This window comes from Macaca thibetana, chromosome 2 (assembly GCF_024542745.1).
Source record: "Macaca thibetana thibetana isolate TM-01 chromosome 2, ASM2454274v1, whole genome shotgun sequence".
NCBI lineage: Eukaryota > Metazoa > Chordata > Mammalia > Primates > Cercopithecidae > Macaca > Macaca thibetana.
In genome coordinates, this window is record NC_065579.1 from 24,527,289 (window position 1) to 24,543,108 (window position 15,820).

At 42.4% G+C, this 15,820-nt stretch overlaps 1 protein-coding gene across 2 annotated transcripts in view; it reads right to left on the minus strand.

Moving 5' to 3' along the window:
- Window positions 1-13,607: 13,607 nt before the first annotated feature.
- Window positions 13,608-15,820, minus strand: part of UBE2E2 (ubiquitin conjugating enzyme E2 E2) — a 388,195-nt gene continuing 385,982 nt past the window's right edge. For both annotated transcript variants that reach the window (XM_050779516.1, XM_050779515.1), the window contains exon 6: window positions 13,608-14,456. In XM_050779516.1, the coding sequence (XP_050635473.1) occupies window positions 14,359-14,456 (98 nt within the window). In that variant the 3' untranslated portion in view covers window positions 13,608-14,358. The remainder of the gene's footprint in view (window positions 14,457-15,820) is intronic.

A 15,820-nucleotide genomic window follows, 5' to 3' on the forward strand; every position in this document is an offset into this window, starting at 1 on the left:
CAACTCAACCCATAGCAGTTAATGTTCCTGAAACCTCAGTCACTTTTTAGACCACCTTTGTAATTGTTCTCTTGAATCATATGAGACCTATGCTATTCATTTGCCATTAGCTCTTTTTTTTTTAAACTTAATACCATAAAACTCTATACCATGAACAGAAAACCAGTATCACATGACATAAAGAAGTTAATTATAAACCGAATACATAAAATACATTAAAAACATAAATAACATAATGTAATAAATGTAAAAACATGACTATTAAAATAAGTGTTTTGGCCGGCCACGGTGGCTCACACCTGTAATCCCAGCACTTTGAGATGCTGAGGTGGGTGGACTGCTTGAGCCCAGGAGTTTGAGACCAGCCTGGGCAACCTGGCAAAACCTTGTCTCTGCAAAAAATACAAAAATTAGCCCGGGGTAGTGGTACATGCATATAGTCCTAGCTACTTGGTTGGCTGAGGTGGGAGGATCACCTGAGCCTGGGATGTCGAGGCTACAGTGAGTACCACTGTTCTCCAGCCTGGGCAACAGAGTGAGACCCTGTCTCAAAAAACAAAACAAAAGAGAAATAAATAAAATAACTCTTTGTCAGTGTATTACTCCAAATCTTTTTCCTATCTCCGGTAGCTGAAAACTGCCTTTGGAAAACATGTACTATATTTAATCTTGATGGGGTCTGAGGGGCATTTCTAGAAATTACATCAAAAGTCAAGAAGGCACTCTTAGCATGAGAATCTCAGGCCTTCATACAGTGGAAACAGAGAAAGGCTGTGGTCCACTAGGGCTTGGGAGGGGAGGATGAGGTCTAATTACTCTACCGACAGAGTACACAGATCAGAGGATCAGAGAGTGACCTTACAAATCACATTTCATAAAAGAAAAAAGTGAGGCCCAGAGAGGTGAAGGCCAGACAGCACCAGGGCCCAGGCTGGAACCTGATCCCTGATTCCCACTCTCACATCAGTGAAGCGAAGCCTGTGGTGCGGCAGCTGGATGGAGCTTCCCACAGCAGATTACAGATGAGGTTTGCACCGCACCTGGGTTCTGTCTTGTGGGTGGTGACACACCTGGGTGTCGGCAGACTCTTGGTGATCAGGATCTTTCTGAGCTAATTTTGGTTTATTCTTATTAAAAGAGACGGGAGTGCTTAGCATCAAGATGGTGCTTCCAATTGTCCTCAAACTGTTTGCTAAAGAGAACTGTGTTGTTTTTTGGTTGGTTGCTTTTATTTTTTGAAAATATAGTAGTTGCACGTGGTTCAAGTTCACACCATGCTAAAAGGTATGCGGTAAAAAGTTTTCTTCCCAGTTCTAACTCACAATACCCCAAATCCCCTGTCCGTAGGCACACGATTCCTCTGTTTTGTGTATCCTTCTAGAGCCGTGAAGGTGGAGGAGCAGCTTTAACACAGGCACCAGTGAAATATCTGAAACAAATTTCACCAGAATGATATCACTTCTGGGAACAACTCCTCAGTCTCCACGGATCCAGTGTTTCTATCCTGCCCCCTACTTAACTCATTTTCTTTCTCTTCCTCTTTTAATTAAATTTTAGCCTTTTAAAAGTATTCCGGGTGAAGATTACAGGGCAAGAATAGGGTAGGCAGCTGCAGCCATGCCCACTGGCTCATGAAGGAGAGTCTGGCTGCCCATACGAGGGGATCAATAAATCTTGTCAGAATAAGAATTTGGGAAAGGAGAGGGGTAGATAATAACATTTACTCAGCACCTACTATTTGACAGAATAAAATATAACGTCATAGAGGGGTGTTTTCATTTCCAGTCTGTAGAAAGGAACCCAGGGGTGAGAGGTTATGGAATTGGCCTCAATCCCCGCTCGTCAGATTCCAAAGCTCATGCTCTCATGTCCGTGCATCCTTTTGGGATGGGAAATGTGCTGGATTTCCTTCCGCTTAAGGGAACAATACATAGTATCAGGCAGATTTGGTTCCTTACAGGATAAGCTTCATCTTTATCTTTGCGGTTCTTCTGCAACTGTACCTGGTCTAGGGATGCAATAAATGCATATTGAGTGCCTGAGATCACCAGGGAAGAGAGAAGGAGAGAGGACACAGGACAGAAAACCGGGGATCAGAGATATTCAGAAGTGTGGACGGTCACCTTTGGGGCACGTGAGATTCGAACCAGAGCCCAGGGAGAAAAGAAGTTCAGGAAGGAGGGTTAACAGCATGGGCTGCTATGGAGGCCTGAAGATCAGCTTCTAGAAGCTGCTGCTGGCTCTGATGATTGGCGATCCGTGAGTGGATTCAGTAAAGTGGCAGAAAGGAAGGCAGATTGTGTGTGTGTGTGTGTGTGTGTGTGTGTGTGAGAGAGAGAGAGAGAGAGAGAGAGAGAGAGAGAGAGAGAGAGAGAAGTGCACTTAATGCCGACGTTCACCTCATGTCTTGTTTTCGGGCTACTGCAACTTGATGAGGTTAGATTTACCAGGCCTTCATTCTGAAGCCTGGCATTTCTCCCAAGACTGCCAGTTCTGCCTAATGAGAGCAACTCAAGTGAATCCACAGGAAAGAAAAAGGAAAGTGACATTTTAATTTTATCCAGCCTGAAACACAACTGTACGCAAGGAATGTGCCTGTGATTCTGAATCATAAATGTATCAATGCCTTATTTTATGGAATAGAAATGTGCTCTGTCCAAATTGGCTGTGAAGTGAATAAACATTATTTTTCCACTGAATTCAGCTATAAAATGACTGGAAATCTTTCCGTGGGGATTGGGGAAAAAAAAGAAAAGAAAAACGGAGAAACAAACCCACTGCCAGAAGGAAGAGAAGACACAGAGCTGACCACGCCTGGCTCCTGCAGGGCAGAGGCGACTCGGCGCTTTTCTGGGACTGATTCGTGTTGCCTTCTTCCAAACACCCTGGTCTGTAAGGATTGCTGTAACTTCCTCCTGCTCTGTTTTTCCCTTGATAGGGAGATAGGGGCCATTATACCCAGTGGAGCTGGCATGCAATATTTTGCTTTGCCTGGGGTCCATTTGACACAATGCTGAACGTTCCTTAGGTTCAAGGGTTTTGGCTGCATAAACTCAGTAATTTCCTACTTCATCTGTTAGTAAATCCACAATCATATACACCGAGTTTACTCGGACTGGGGGGTGGTACAGCACTGTGCCTGAGCACATGGGGCTTTACAGCCACACAGACCCGGGTTTGAGACCCAGCTCTGCCACTTAGCAGCTACACAAGCTTGGATCTATTAAAATCTCTGAGTTTTAGTTTCCACATTTATGTGATAGGGATAATACACACCTCAGGGGATTACAGAAAGCATTAAATGAAATTACATGTTTGTACACACACACATACACACACACACACAACCTGTGTTTGTATACATACACACCACGTGTTCCATGCTTTATACTGAATATTTACTGGGTACGTATTCAGCAGGGGTAGTCACTGTGATGATGGTGGTGATAATAACCATACACATACATTATCTTGTTCCAGTAGATTACCCTTTTTTATTCTGCCACAGAGATCTATTTCTATTGCCCAAAGGCACACAATTTTCACAGCTTTCTAAAATCTCAAGCCTTCTACATTAGTAGTACTAAAAGAATTTTTCCCCCATTGGAAGGGCAACATTTAAAAATCTACAGATAAGAAATGCTACCACATGCTTGAGAACCTCCGTCTTCTGCAAGTCACATCACCGCCCAAGAATGTACTGTACAGGGTGTCTTGTTACTTTGTTAGCCAAACAAAATGTGGCCAGAACTGTGGAATGTGTGTGCTGGCCCACGTGCACCTGTTTGTACATGTGATCACAACTAAGGGGATCTTTTACAGAGAGATGGGAAGGTATAAGGAAGGGTCTGGAACCTAGAGGGCCGAAATCCTGACAGGGTCACTCTTCCTAGCCGGGTAACCTTGGGCAAGTTACTTAACCTCGTTGTGGCATTTTCCTCACTTATAAACTGGGGGGTGATTATGCCTCTCTTACAGGGTTTATCCTGGGGATTAGAGAAGGAAATGGATGTAAAGATCCTGGCACGGGCCAGCATGCTAGTGATTCTTCTCTTCCCTTCTCAGGACACCCCGTATTGCCTTTACTGATAATTCAGACTACAGGATTTCGTCAATTTTCAATACTCGTGGAGAAATACAGTGGCACATATATCTAAATTGCATAAACTCAGTAGTTTTCAAAACCTGAGCTATGTGGAGAGTAATTCTTCTACTCAGAATGGCAGGAGATCTGCTCCAGTTATAGTAACTTGACTATGTTGTCAATAACGAACCCTTAAAGTCTAATCATACAGTGAAATGTATTAATACCAGACAGCCCACTATTTTATCTGTAAGTACTACCTTCCATCCTCCTCTTGCCTTTGAACACTCATGACCAGGATGGATTTCAGGATCCATCACTTAATCAGTTCCTTGTAAGTTCCTTCATTAATTCAGTTTCTTAATTCTCTTATCTGGCTGTCTGCCTTCTCTTGCTTGTGTGCTGAATGTGGCTGGACAAAGCTACACAACTTGGCTGACTAGTTTTAATTTCTTTAAGCTCATGAGCTCACACTCCTCGTGGACACTCAACCTTGGCTGGCAATCCTACCATGTTTCTATAAGGTTACTCTTCCCTTCCTGAGATGACTATTTCTTACTTTCTTCTCAACCTCCCACATTCCCTTCCTGCCTCCTAGAAGGTGATCTTGCTTTATTCTTTATTCAGAAAATAGAAACTCTTAGGGTGACTCTCTCATCTTTCCATTTCCAAACCACCAAATCTCCCTGCATCTACACGAGCCCACAGGATCTTCCTTCCCGCGATGACAGAAAAGTTGCCCTTCCTACCAAAAGCCTTGTGCCCCCCAGTGTGCCCCCGCTTTGTGCTCCAACTGTAATGTGTGTGTGAATTGCCTGGGGAGTTTGCTAAAATGCAGAGTCTGATTCAGCAAGTCTGGGCCAGGGGCCCAAGATTCTGCATTTCTCACAAGCTCCCAGGTGATGTCAACGATCTGAGCAGCAAGTGGACATTCCCATCCCTTCTTTCTCTTTTAGGTCATTTTTATCATCGTAAGCAGGCTCTAGCGGCTTCCATTTTTAAAGCTCCTCCCTTGATCAAATCTCTCTCTCAAACTACCACCCCAGTCCATCTCCTTTTATTTTGTTTATTTTTTTGAGACGGAGTCTTGCTGTGTCGCCCAGGGTGGAGTGCAGTGACGTGGTCTCGGCTCACTGCAACCTCCGCCTCCCGGGTTCAAGTGAGTCTCCTGCCTCAGCTTCCTGAGTAGCTGGGATTACAGGTGCCCGCCACCACACCAGGCTAATTTTTGTATTTTTAGTAGAGACGGGGTTTCACCATGTTGGTCAGGCTGTTCTCAAATTCCTGACCTCGTGATCCACCCGCCTTGGCCTCCTAAAGTGCTGGGATTACAGGCCTGAGCCACCGTGCCCGGCCCAGTCCATCTCCTTTCAAAACAATTCTTACTGAAACAATTTTCTACCCAGGCTGCTTCCACCATTCCAAATTTTACCTTTTTGCTCTGTTTTTATTTTTCTTCTGATTACACAAGTAATGCACATTCACTTCTAAAAATTTAAATTTACCAAAATGTATCATACAGAAACAAAACTCTATCCTCCCTTAGGTAAGCCTTAGTTATCATGTTTTTTTCACCTTAAAACACTTTAATTTGGAAAAAAATTTACACATAGAGAAGTAAAGATAATACCATAATACACATCTGTGTATTTGTCGTATTTATTGGCTGCATCTTTATAATAATATCAGAGATAAAATTGAAATATTTTCTATGTGCCTACCTAGTATTGTTTCCTCCCTCCCTCAAAGGCCACCATGGTGAAGTTGGCGTGTGCATTTGTTAGGCTCAGATCAGCTGCACACATCCGAAACTCCAACACAGCGGTAGGTTAAAGAAGATAAAAACAGACTTCACAGGAAGGTCTGGGGTCTGGGTGGCATGAACAGGGCACTTTGGTGCTCTGGTCTCAGGGGCCCAGGCTCCCGCCACCTCGCAGCTCCACCATCTTGTAGCCCAGGGCAGCAGCTCCAGGGCCTGCATTTCAGCAGCAGGAAGTTAGTTTAACTCTGGCATGGCTCTTACCGCTGCAGTTTTCCATCATGAATTTTACTTTGCATACACTTCCGCTATTGACTTCATCAATAATTCCAGTTGCTTTATCTTCCCATAATTCCTCAGAATACTTCTTCTATTGATGGTATTTTTTTCATTAATAGTATAGGTTTATCTAATCATATTCATTACCTTTTTCTATATTAGATCAACTACCTGTATCTTATTACCATGTTGAAGGTCTTTATATATGTTGGATATTAACATTCAAATATAAATATAGTCAGTGAAAAAAAAATAGTATAGGTTTATCATTATTATTATTTGAGACAGAGTCTCACTGTGTTGCCCAGGCTGGAGTGCAGTGGTACGATCTTGGCTTACTGCAACCTCTGCCTCCCAGATTCAAATGATTCTCCTGCCTCAGCCTCCCGAGTAGCTGGGATTACAGGTGTGCACCCACCACCACTGGTTAATTTTTTTATTTTTAGTAGAGATGGGGTTTCACCATATTGCCCAGGCTGGTCTTGAACTTCTGACCTCAGGTGATTCACTTGCCTCAGCCTTCCAAAGTGCAGGTATATTATTTTTAAAATAAGCACACTTAAAAATGTTTTAACATGTCATCTCAGGACATTTTGGGCAGGACAGATGGTAAGCCATGTGATTCACCTGCAAGGCTTGGTTCTGGTCTTGTCTTCTCATTCTACACTTAATCTCCCCAAGTAATCTCATTGTCTCTCATAATTGCATTCCCCTTTATACTCTGATGATTTCCAGTGTCATAGCTACCATGCTGGACTGTGCTCTCCTGAATAGGAGGCTAGTATATCCAGTGACCCAACACTTCTACTTGGATGTATTCAAGGTACTGAAATCTCAACAGGTTCAAAACTGAACAACTTTAGTCTTGCTGCTCCATATTCCTGCCCTTGTTGACAAGGTCCCAATGGGCTCACCAGCACCACACCTACATTCCACATCACAGGAAAGAATAAAGAGGGAGTGAAGGGTGTGCTGCTTCATTTTACAGGATGAGATCTGCCAATGTGCTCCCGTCACTTCGGTTCACTTCTTTTGACCAGAATTTTGTTCCACAGCTATGCCTAGCTTAATGAAATGTGTTAGTTATTGCTGCGTAACAAACCACTGGCTTACTGGCTTAAATCAATACCTTCTACTATTGCTCACAAATGTAAGGATCAGGTGGACAGTTTATCTGGTCTTGGTCGGGCTGATGCAGCATCTGCTATCAGACACACATGGGGTAGGTGGCTCTGATCTTGGCTGGGTTCCTGCATGTACGGGGGGATTGGTTGGTCTAGGATCGTCTCAGTTCTTCTCCACATGATCTCTCACCTTCTGGCAGGCTAGCCTGGGGTTTACTCTCAAGGCATGAAAGGAATCCAAGAAAGTGGGGAAGCGTGTAAGACTTCTGGAGGCCAAGGCTGGAAACTGGCACAAGATAACTTCCAGAGTCTCCTGGTCAAAGCAAATCATGAGGCCAGTCAAGTGGGGAACAAAGACTCCACCTTTTCATGAAAGAAGCTGCAAAAGATGTAGACATTGGGAAGGACTGGGACCATTGTTTGTAATCAACCTATCACATGGAGGTTGGGGAATTTAGTTTCTAGTGGGGTGGCCACATGCCCCACTGCAACTCCAATAGTTCCATTTATAATAAAAGGAAGAAAAGGAGAACGGATATTAGGGATAATTTATAGACTCTGCCTCAGAAAGAATTATAGTTCCCCATTCATCTTCCCTAAATAGAGGATACACTCTCAATCTCTTGCCATAAATAATAATAATACCACTCTGACAAAATTTCTATTCTTCTTAACGACAGCCCATTTCTGATTCTCCCTTGACCGTTCGGACCCAGCAATTTACCCTGTGACCTCTTAATCCACAAAACAGATGAAGTGCAAATTGCTTACAAACATATTGGGGGTTTAATACATACAGTCTCTAGATTATTTTGTAGTACCTAGCAAGGTAGTATCTTTATGTAAACGTACTTTAAAAATACTCACTTTATAAAAATTTCATTGTTATATTAAAAAACAATTTTTATATAAACCTATTTTTTCCTCTCTCCCATTTGATTATTAAAAAATTGTAAGCTATCCATGTAACAGAAATTTACTTGTAACCCCATAAATCTGTAAAAAAAAAAATCCAAGCAATAACTAAACATTACCATTGCCCCCAAATCCAGCAGCCCAAATCCGGACTGACAAGTACACCCTAGTATTTTACTACACCCATTAAGAACACATGGGAATTTGGGGATTCATTAACACAGGCATATGTTTTACATTTAAGTAAAAATGCACAGTCATGCTGGAATTTAACATAATTTCCTCATAGATTGCTTAAAGTGAATGGGGTCTCTGGGGAATTAATAATGGCTTCTGGAGTTTCTCATCAGAGGTTTCTAATAACTGACCATCCACTGCTTTGATTTTCAAATCACAGTACTTGAGAGCTGTTTGGTGGTGAGCATAAAGTCAGTTGTTGGTCTAAAGGACAGGGACTAAAATTGTCAAAGTTCATGGTGGCGGCCATCGTCGTCACGTATTTACCTGTTCGTCAGTAGTTTCAAGTTGGAGACTGAACAGACAGTGACGAATGTGATCATCTTACTTCTAGGCAATTTTGGCACAGCGGCAGGCTCACCAGCAGAGCGTGACCTCGCACTGCCCCTTTGTACAACTATGGATTAAGTACAAGAATCTTGGTTGGTGTTTCTCAGTGTGCTCAGAGGCACCAATTGTAAAGCATCTGCTACTTTTCTCTTGCATAGCTTGACATGATTTCTCAGGAGGCCTCAATTTCCTATAAACCAGGATGTGATTGTCATCCTGAACTCTAACCTCCTATCTAATTTTTAAAAAGACGGATGAGGGTCATGTTGCGGGGAAGGAGGGGATGCTGTGAGAGGGGGACTGGGAGTCACACGGCTCCAAAGGTTGCCAAGGTTAGTGGGTAAGGTTTCCTTCCGCACCAGAAGTGAAAACTCTGACACTGGGCATTCTGGATTAACTGGGTTTGGCCCCCACTTTGACTGTATGGATCTATAAACACATCAGACAGATCAGTAGTTACCACATCTCCTCCATTTTCCTGTGTGGGTCCCATGTTTAAAAATTCACACACGTTCCTTTTAAGAAATCCTCTCAAAAAGCTTATGTCTTCAGACTACTCCTGTTCCCTCACAGAAAGACACACATACCTTAAGCCGCGTTCAGAGATGTGAAGAAAGGCTGCAGTTGGTTTAAATCCCTCAGAGGCCTTCAGAAGCAGGAAATGAATGAAGGGGCCTAGGTGTGGAAGCCGGAGAGAGGGGCAGGGTTTCTCAGATAGTAGAGTGCACTTCTCTTCTAAAGGGATCATTGTGCATCAATGATCCTTAAGTAAAACATTTCTATGGGAAAAACTGGTCCTAGGCATTGCCTGTGATCTTCCCTTGGAACTCTGAGCACAAAAGCTCATGTGACCTACAGTCTTGGTTTGTCCAGAACCAAGGGGTTCCTGAGACATAAGACGTTCTATTTTAAGATAACCTTAACCCACATTACCAGTGCTCCTGGTGGAAGGCGAGAGTGAAAGGAATGTGAACATTCCTTCTACTTAGCAGAGAATGAATGTTCCAGTTGGCTCCCAAGGCGGCAGCATGGATGTGGGGAAACGCAAGGCTACCGTGGAAGGTCCACAGAGGCCAAGCTACTCTAACTCCTTGATGGTCTCAACTCCCAAAGATTCCAGATCTGCTGTAGCTTAAAACGTTAGGGTTCAGACTATAACTAGGTCAGCTCTTCATTGCCTCTGAGGACTAGTGTAGGACTAGCTCAGGTACAGGGTGTGCTCATTCAGCTCGCAGTCCTGGTCCACATATGAAAGTGTCCTGTACAGTAGGGACATTCTGACAGTTATAAAGCCACCTTGCAATAAAATGCAGGTGGTCAGGATACTCTGGTTGGGCTTTTTGGGTATCATTTCAACTGTTTTCATTATTAAGTATGAAGGCCTCTCTTTTTAAAAATACATTAAAAAGTTGCCCTGCCTAACAATAATTAACACCCCTTTTATTGTAGTACAGAAGTTCAGGGGTTTTCCAAGCGACCCGTTTCCCCATGGCCGGTCAAATCTGCATGCGGTACCTCTAAGATTAGAATGCCGGTCCCTCCTGTTTGGTCTCCCATCTAATAGCAAGTCCCCATTTTCTTCAACATTTTTTTCCCATTTTTTGAAGATGGCAAAACCCCACCACTCAAGAATTAGACTCCTCCTTGACTCTAAGACTGAATTACGCCAATTCATTTTTATGGTATGCCCTCATAGTCAAAGGAAAGGTGTATGTGGTTTTGCAGTTGACAGCAAGGGCTCTGGTGTCACATGCTTGAATGGCAATCTTGCTTTGGCACCTGGTTAGCTTTTTCTGACTGAGGGCCACCTACACCCTTAAGGGGTAGGCTGAGCTTTTATTAGCTGACTTATGATAGCCTGCTATAGTACATTCTGAATACATATTATTTCCTTTCTTTTTAATTCCTAAATAAGTTTACATGATGAACTTCCACGTTTACTTCCTAATCTTGGAATAAGAAGACTGACTACTTCTGCAATGCTATCATCAGTGGATTCATGTAGAACAGATAAACAATGTTCCACTTATTTGCAGCTTGATTACAAATTAAGGACACAACCTTTTGAATGATTTAAGATCAACAAATATAATCTCAAACCATTTCCTCAATAACCAATGGTCTTGCCTCCGTCAAGGCTCTGCCAACACTTCATCTAACATAGCTACAAATACTATACCTGGCAGTAAGTAGTGTGAAAAGTTTAGTATTATTATGGTACAAAATAATTCCTAACTTTTAGAAATGTTATCCCTGTATTTTTAAACAATTTTTTTTACTGAGTGTCAAATTACTCTTAAATCTTATTTTACATGCATTTTAAAAAATTTATTGAAATTGTATTGCCTGCTGTGATTATAGATTTCAAGTAAAATTACCATGTTATTTGAAATCTAGACTTAAGCTCTACTACATTTGTTGGCTTCTCTGGAGTTTCTCTAGTTTTTACATTTTGAGGGCTGTGTACATTTGTCATGAAGTATTAATAATTCATAAAGCTGGGGAGAGAAGTTTTACAGCCTCTTCATATCACAGATTGGCACTAAACCTAAAAATGGGTCACAGGAAAACAAACAGGTCAGTGACTAGAATTTCTACTAGAGTTGTTGTAATCTTTGGTTCCTAAATATCACAAATTTTGTTTTGTTTTTGAGACGGGTCTTGCTCTGTTGTTCAGGCTGGGGTGCACTGGCACAATTATGGCTTACTGCAGCCTCGACTTCGTTGGTTCAGGTGATCCTCCGACCTCAGCCTCCCGAGTGGCGGGGACTACAGGCGCGCACCACCATGCCCAGTTCATTTTTGTATGTTTTTGCAGAGACGGGGTTTTGCCATGTTGCTTAGGCTGGTCTCGAACTCCTGGGCTCAAGCGATCTCCACCTTGGCGTCCCAAAGTGCTAGGATTACAGGTGTGAGCCACCAAGTCTGGCATAATAACACATTTTAAAACGGTCTGATGTCGCCGGGCGCGGTGGCTCACGCCTGTAATCCCAGCACTTTGGGAGGTCGAGGCGGGCGGATCACAAGGTCAGGAGATCGAGACCATCCTGGCTAACACCGTGAAACCCCGTCTCTACTAAAAATACAAAAAATTAGTTGGGCGAGGTAGGGGGCGCCTGTAGTCCCAGCTACTCGGAGGCTGAGGCAGGAGAATGGCGTGAACCCGGGAGGCAGAGCTTTCAGTGAGCCGAGATGGTGCCACTGCACTCCAGCCTGGTGACAGAGCGAGACTCCGTCTCAAAAAAAAAAAAAAAAAAAAAAAAAAAAGGTCTGATATACAAGTAGATGTGAAATGTGGAATGTAATATATTTATTATTTAAAATGCGTGTTGGCTGGCTACGGTGGCTCAAGCCTATATAATCCTAACAATTTTGGAGGCTGTGGTAAGAGGATCACTTGAGGTCAGGAGTTTGAGACCAGCCTGGGCAACATAGTGAGACCCCATTGTTACAGAAAAAAAAAATTAATTTAAAAATTGCCTATAAAGATTGCCCTTAAAAGTATTAGTATTATGGGTTTGGTTTAATCAGCCAAAAGTAGGGGAAAAAAGCAGTTTAATAAAATTTTATTTTCCATGGTTCATTGCTTTTAGTGCTGAATTTTTAAATCTAAAGTATTCAAGTAAAAATAAAAAACTTTGTGGTAAGAAACTCTGTAGGCAATTAAACATTCTGAGCAACTTTCCAAAAATTAGTGTTGTACTATATTGAATTTATTTTATGTTAAAGAAAAAAATGACACATAGTTATTTGTTTCTCATCCAGCCCCCAGTCTATGGTGGTCTGTATCAGGGATTGGCCAACTATAACCAATGGGCCAAATCCCATGCTGATAGTGGTAAATAAAGTTTCACTGGAATATAGCTCTGCCCAATGCATTTATGTACTGTCTCTGGCTCCTTTTGCTACAACTAGAGGGTTGAGTAGTGCATCAGAGACCATACAGTGTCCTGCTATGCTGAGAAATATTTTTAAATAAAATGAATGGTAAAATCGTTATTAAAAAGACAAAAAATATTCTCAGGTACTTGGGTTTAAAAGTGGCATTTGCAATATTTAAATGTATTTTCTTAGGATTTATTTTTAACTAGTTAAAAACAACAAAAACTATATCTTTTGAATCAGGCATTTTAAATGTTAAAATATTTAGAGGTGGATGACTTATGTTTATAAATCCTACTATTCAGCAGTGAAGGTGTTAATGGTTCCTTAAATGAGACCAAGCCTAAGGTAGGGTCTGTAACTGTATTTGGTGGAGCAGGAGTAGGAGTTTCCACCATGCTTTGTTACACAAATAACCCTGAATTATCAATCAGCAAGTCAGCGTGTTTAGAAACTACTCCGCCCACATGTTTCCTCTGCCTCCTATAGCTGAACACGAAAATAGCCTGAAGGTGAAGCCAGACGACACCGGTCATTGAATGAGCTGACCGTGACCAATACAGATGAGTTTACTTCTTTCGCTAAAATCATGGAGGAAAAAAAAAAAAAGAACAAAACAAAGCTTGAGGGCAATCACTGTAACAATTTTGAGAGTAATAAAGTTGAAAGTGGCTGAACACAACGATTAGCTCAGACTTCACTTTCACAAGAAGGCTATTTTTGGAGTTACATATTTTAATTATTGATAAAGAAGGTTGTAACAGAAAGAATGTCCAGTCAATATGTAAAATAATATCAATCTACTATAACAACCATAAAATCATCAGGCTACTGACAGCTGGAGAAATTCCACATGCTAAGCAACTCAACTACAAAGAAATATTAGAGCTTTGAGATGAAAAATACACTTGAACCTGTAATTGAATTAGACAAGCCTCACTGCACGTAGGGCTACAGCGGTCACCAGGACACAAAGCAAATGTCGGGTTACCAGAAGTGCATTTATCAGCCACAGTGATTTATTGAGTGCTTTAATAATACAAGTGTACATCAACTGATCCACAGTCAAAAGTGGCAGGTCCCTAAGAAATTTACAAGCACTTTAAGTAAATCAAAATACATATTATTTTGTTCAATCCAACAGTCTTCTGCGTGAGGGACAGAAGGCTAGTGATAAACAGAGTCTCAGTAATGCACAGTGATTCTGATTGAAGCTTTTGTACAAAAACTTGTTCCCAGTAGCATGCACCCACCAATAAAGACTTCAGTACAAAAAATTAACCCTAAGCACTACATTTAAGTAGAAACGAGATATAATTCTGAATGTGTTTTCCCAAAGATCACACAAAAGGAAAAAAACCCAAAATCAAATAAACAACAACAAAAAAAACAAAACCACACAGTAATACAAAGCTTTGTAAGAAAGCTCTTACTATTACAGCTCCAACATTGTTTGCACTGAAAACAAAAGTTCCCATCTATGATGAGGTGGGAAAAAAATCCCAAATCTTTCAAGTTAACAGAAATCAACAAGGGAATAAAATGAGAGAAGAAAGAGAGTGTGGGAGAGAGGAAGTGGGGCAGGAAGAAGTGGGATGGGAAGATGGACAACATACCATCACAAAATGGTTCCAAATTTAATAAAAATAGGAAAATAAGAACCGAGGTCTGGAGGGGTGGGCAGGGCTACCGATGCACTTGGTGAATGTGCTTGCACAGGTCCCGCGGGGGCGGCAGGCAGCAGGCCCCTATGTGGCGTACCGCTTGGTCCACTGTCTGGCCATCCGGTCGTGCTCTGCTCTGTTGGTCATGTACTGTGTGGCGATGCTGCCCACCAGAGGGTCAGCTGCAAGGAAAGCAGAGGTGGGAGTCAGTAAATACCAGCACCGTGGGGCAAAGAGTGTTCAGAAACTCGCAAGGAGTGGGAGGGGAGGAGATGAGAAGCCGCTGTTCTAACCTGGACCACCACTGCTGCGGCTGAGCCAGTGACCTGCTGCTGACAGACTACATTGCACATCAGCTGCCCGAAGAGTCAACTCTCTGTATTTTACTGATGGCTCTTGTCATATTTCTTGACAAGTCTTATTTATTCTCTTTCCCTGTCCCCACCACATACTTCTCACCTTGCTCCCCTTGTATTGGTTTTTTTTTTTTCTTTTGAGACAGGGTCTTGCTCTGTCACCCAGGCTAGAATGCAGTGGTGTGATCACAGCTCACTGTAGCCTTGACTTCCTGGGATCAAACAATCCTCCTCCTGCCTCAGCTTCCTGAATAGCTGGGACCACAGGCATGTGCAAAATGCCTGGCTAATTTTTAAATTTTTTTGTAGAGATGGGGTCTCACTACGTAATCCAGGCTGGTCTCAAACTTCTGGACTCAAGTGATCCTCCTGCCTCAGCCTCCCAAAGTGCTGGGATTACAGGTATGAGTTGCCTGTCTTCAAGTAGATATTTCACGGAGAAAATGCAGGTGGGCTGTGGGCGGGGCACTCCAGGGCTCTTGATGAGCTCTCTTGGGAAGAAGTCTGGTGGTCTGGACAACTCCTTACCGTAGTCTAGCACCACAGGCAGGTGGCATTCTCCTGCCAGATTACCTTCTCTGAGGAGACGTCAGAGACTGAGCTGGACACAGTCAAAAGACGGGAGAGAGAGTCTACTTCTTCCTCAAAATTTGGGAACATCCAACCTACATAGCTCATTATTACAGAAATACTAATAGATGTTAATAATAGCCAACACTCACCGTGACTTACCATATCCTAAAACTCTAATATGTTAATGACATGGATTTCTGAGGAGCTGACACAGGAGGAAACTGGAGCATAAGGAGTCTGAGTCTCTTGCCCAACGTGGAGCAAGGGGTGGAGCCGGGCTTGGAGCCAGAATTCACCCTCTTAACTACAGGGTGCTGGGAGATAGCTCTCTATCCAGAATACTGATTGGGTCAACGTTTAATTAAAAAAATTGGGGCATGTGGCTCATGCTTGTAATACCAGCACTTTAAGAGGCTGAGGTAGAGGATCGCTTGAGTCTAGGCGTTTGAGTCTGTAGTGAGCTATGATCGTGCCACTGCATACCAGCCTGGGTGACAAGAGTGAGACCCTCTTTAAAAAAAAGACAAAAAAAAAAAAAAAAAAATCAAAGCAATTAAAAGAAAAGTAACGTAGGTTCCTAAAGATCCCAGATTCTATTCTTTTCCCTCCAATTCTCT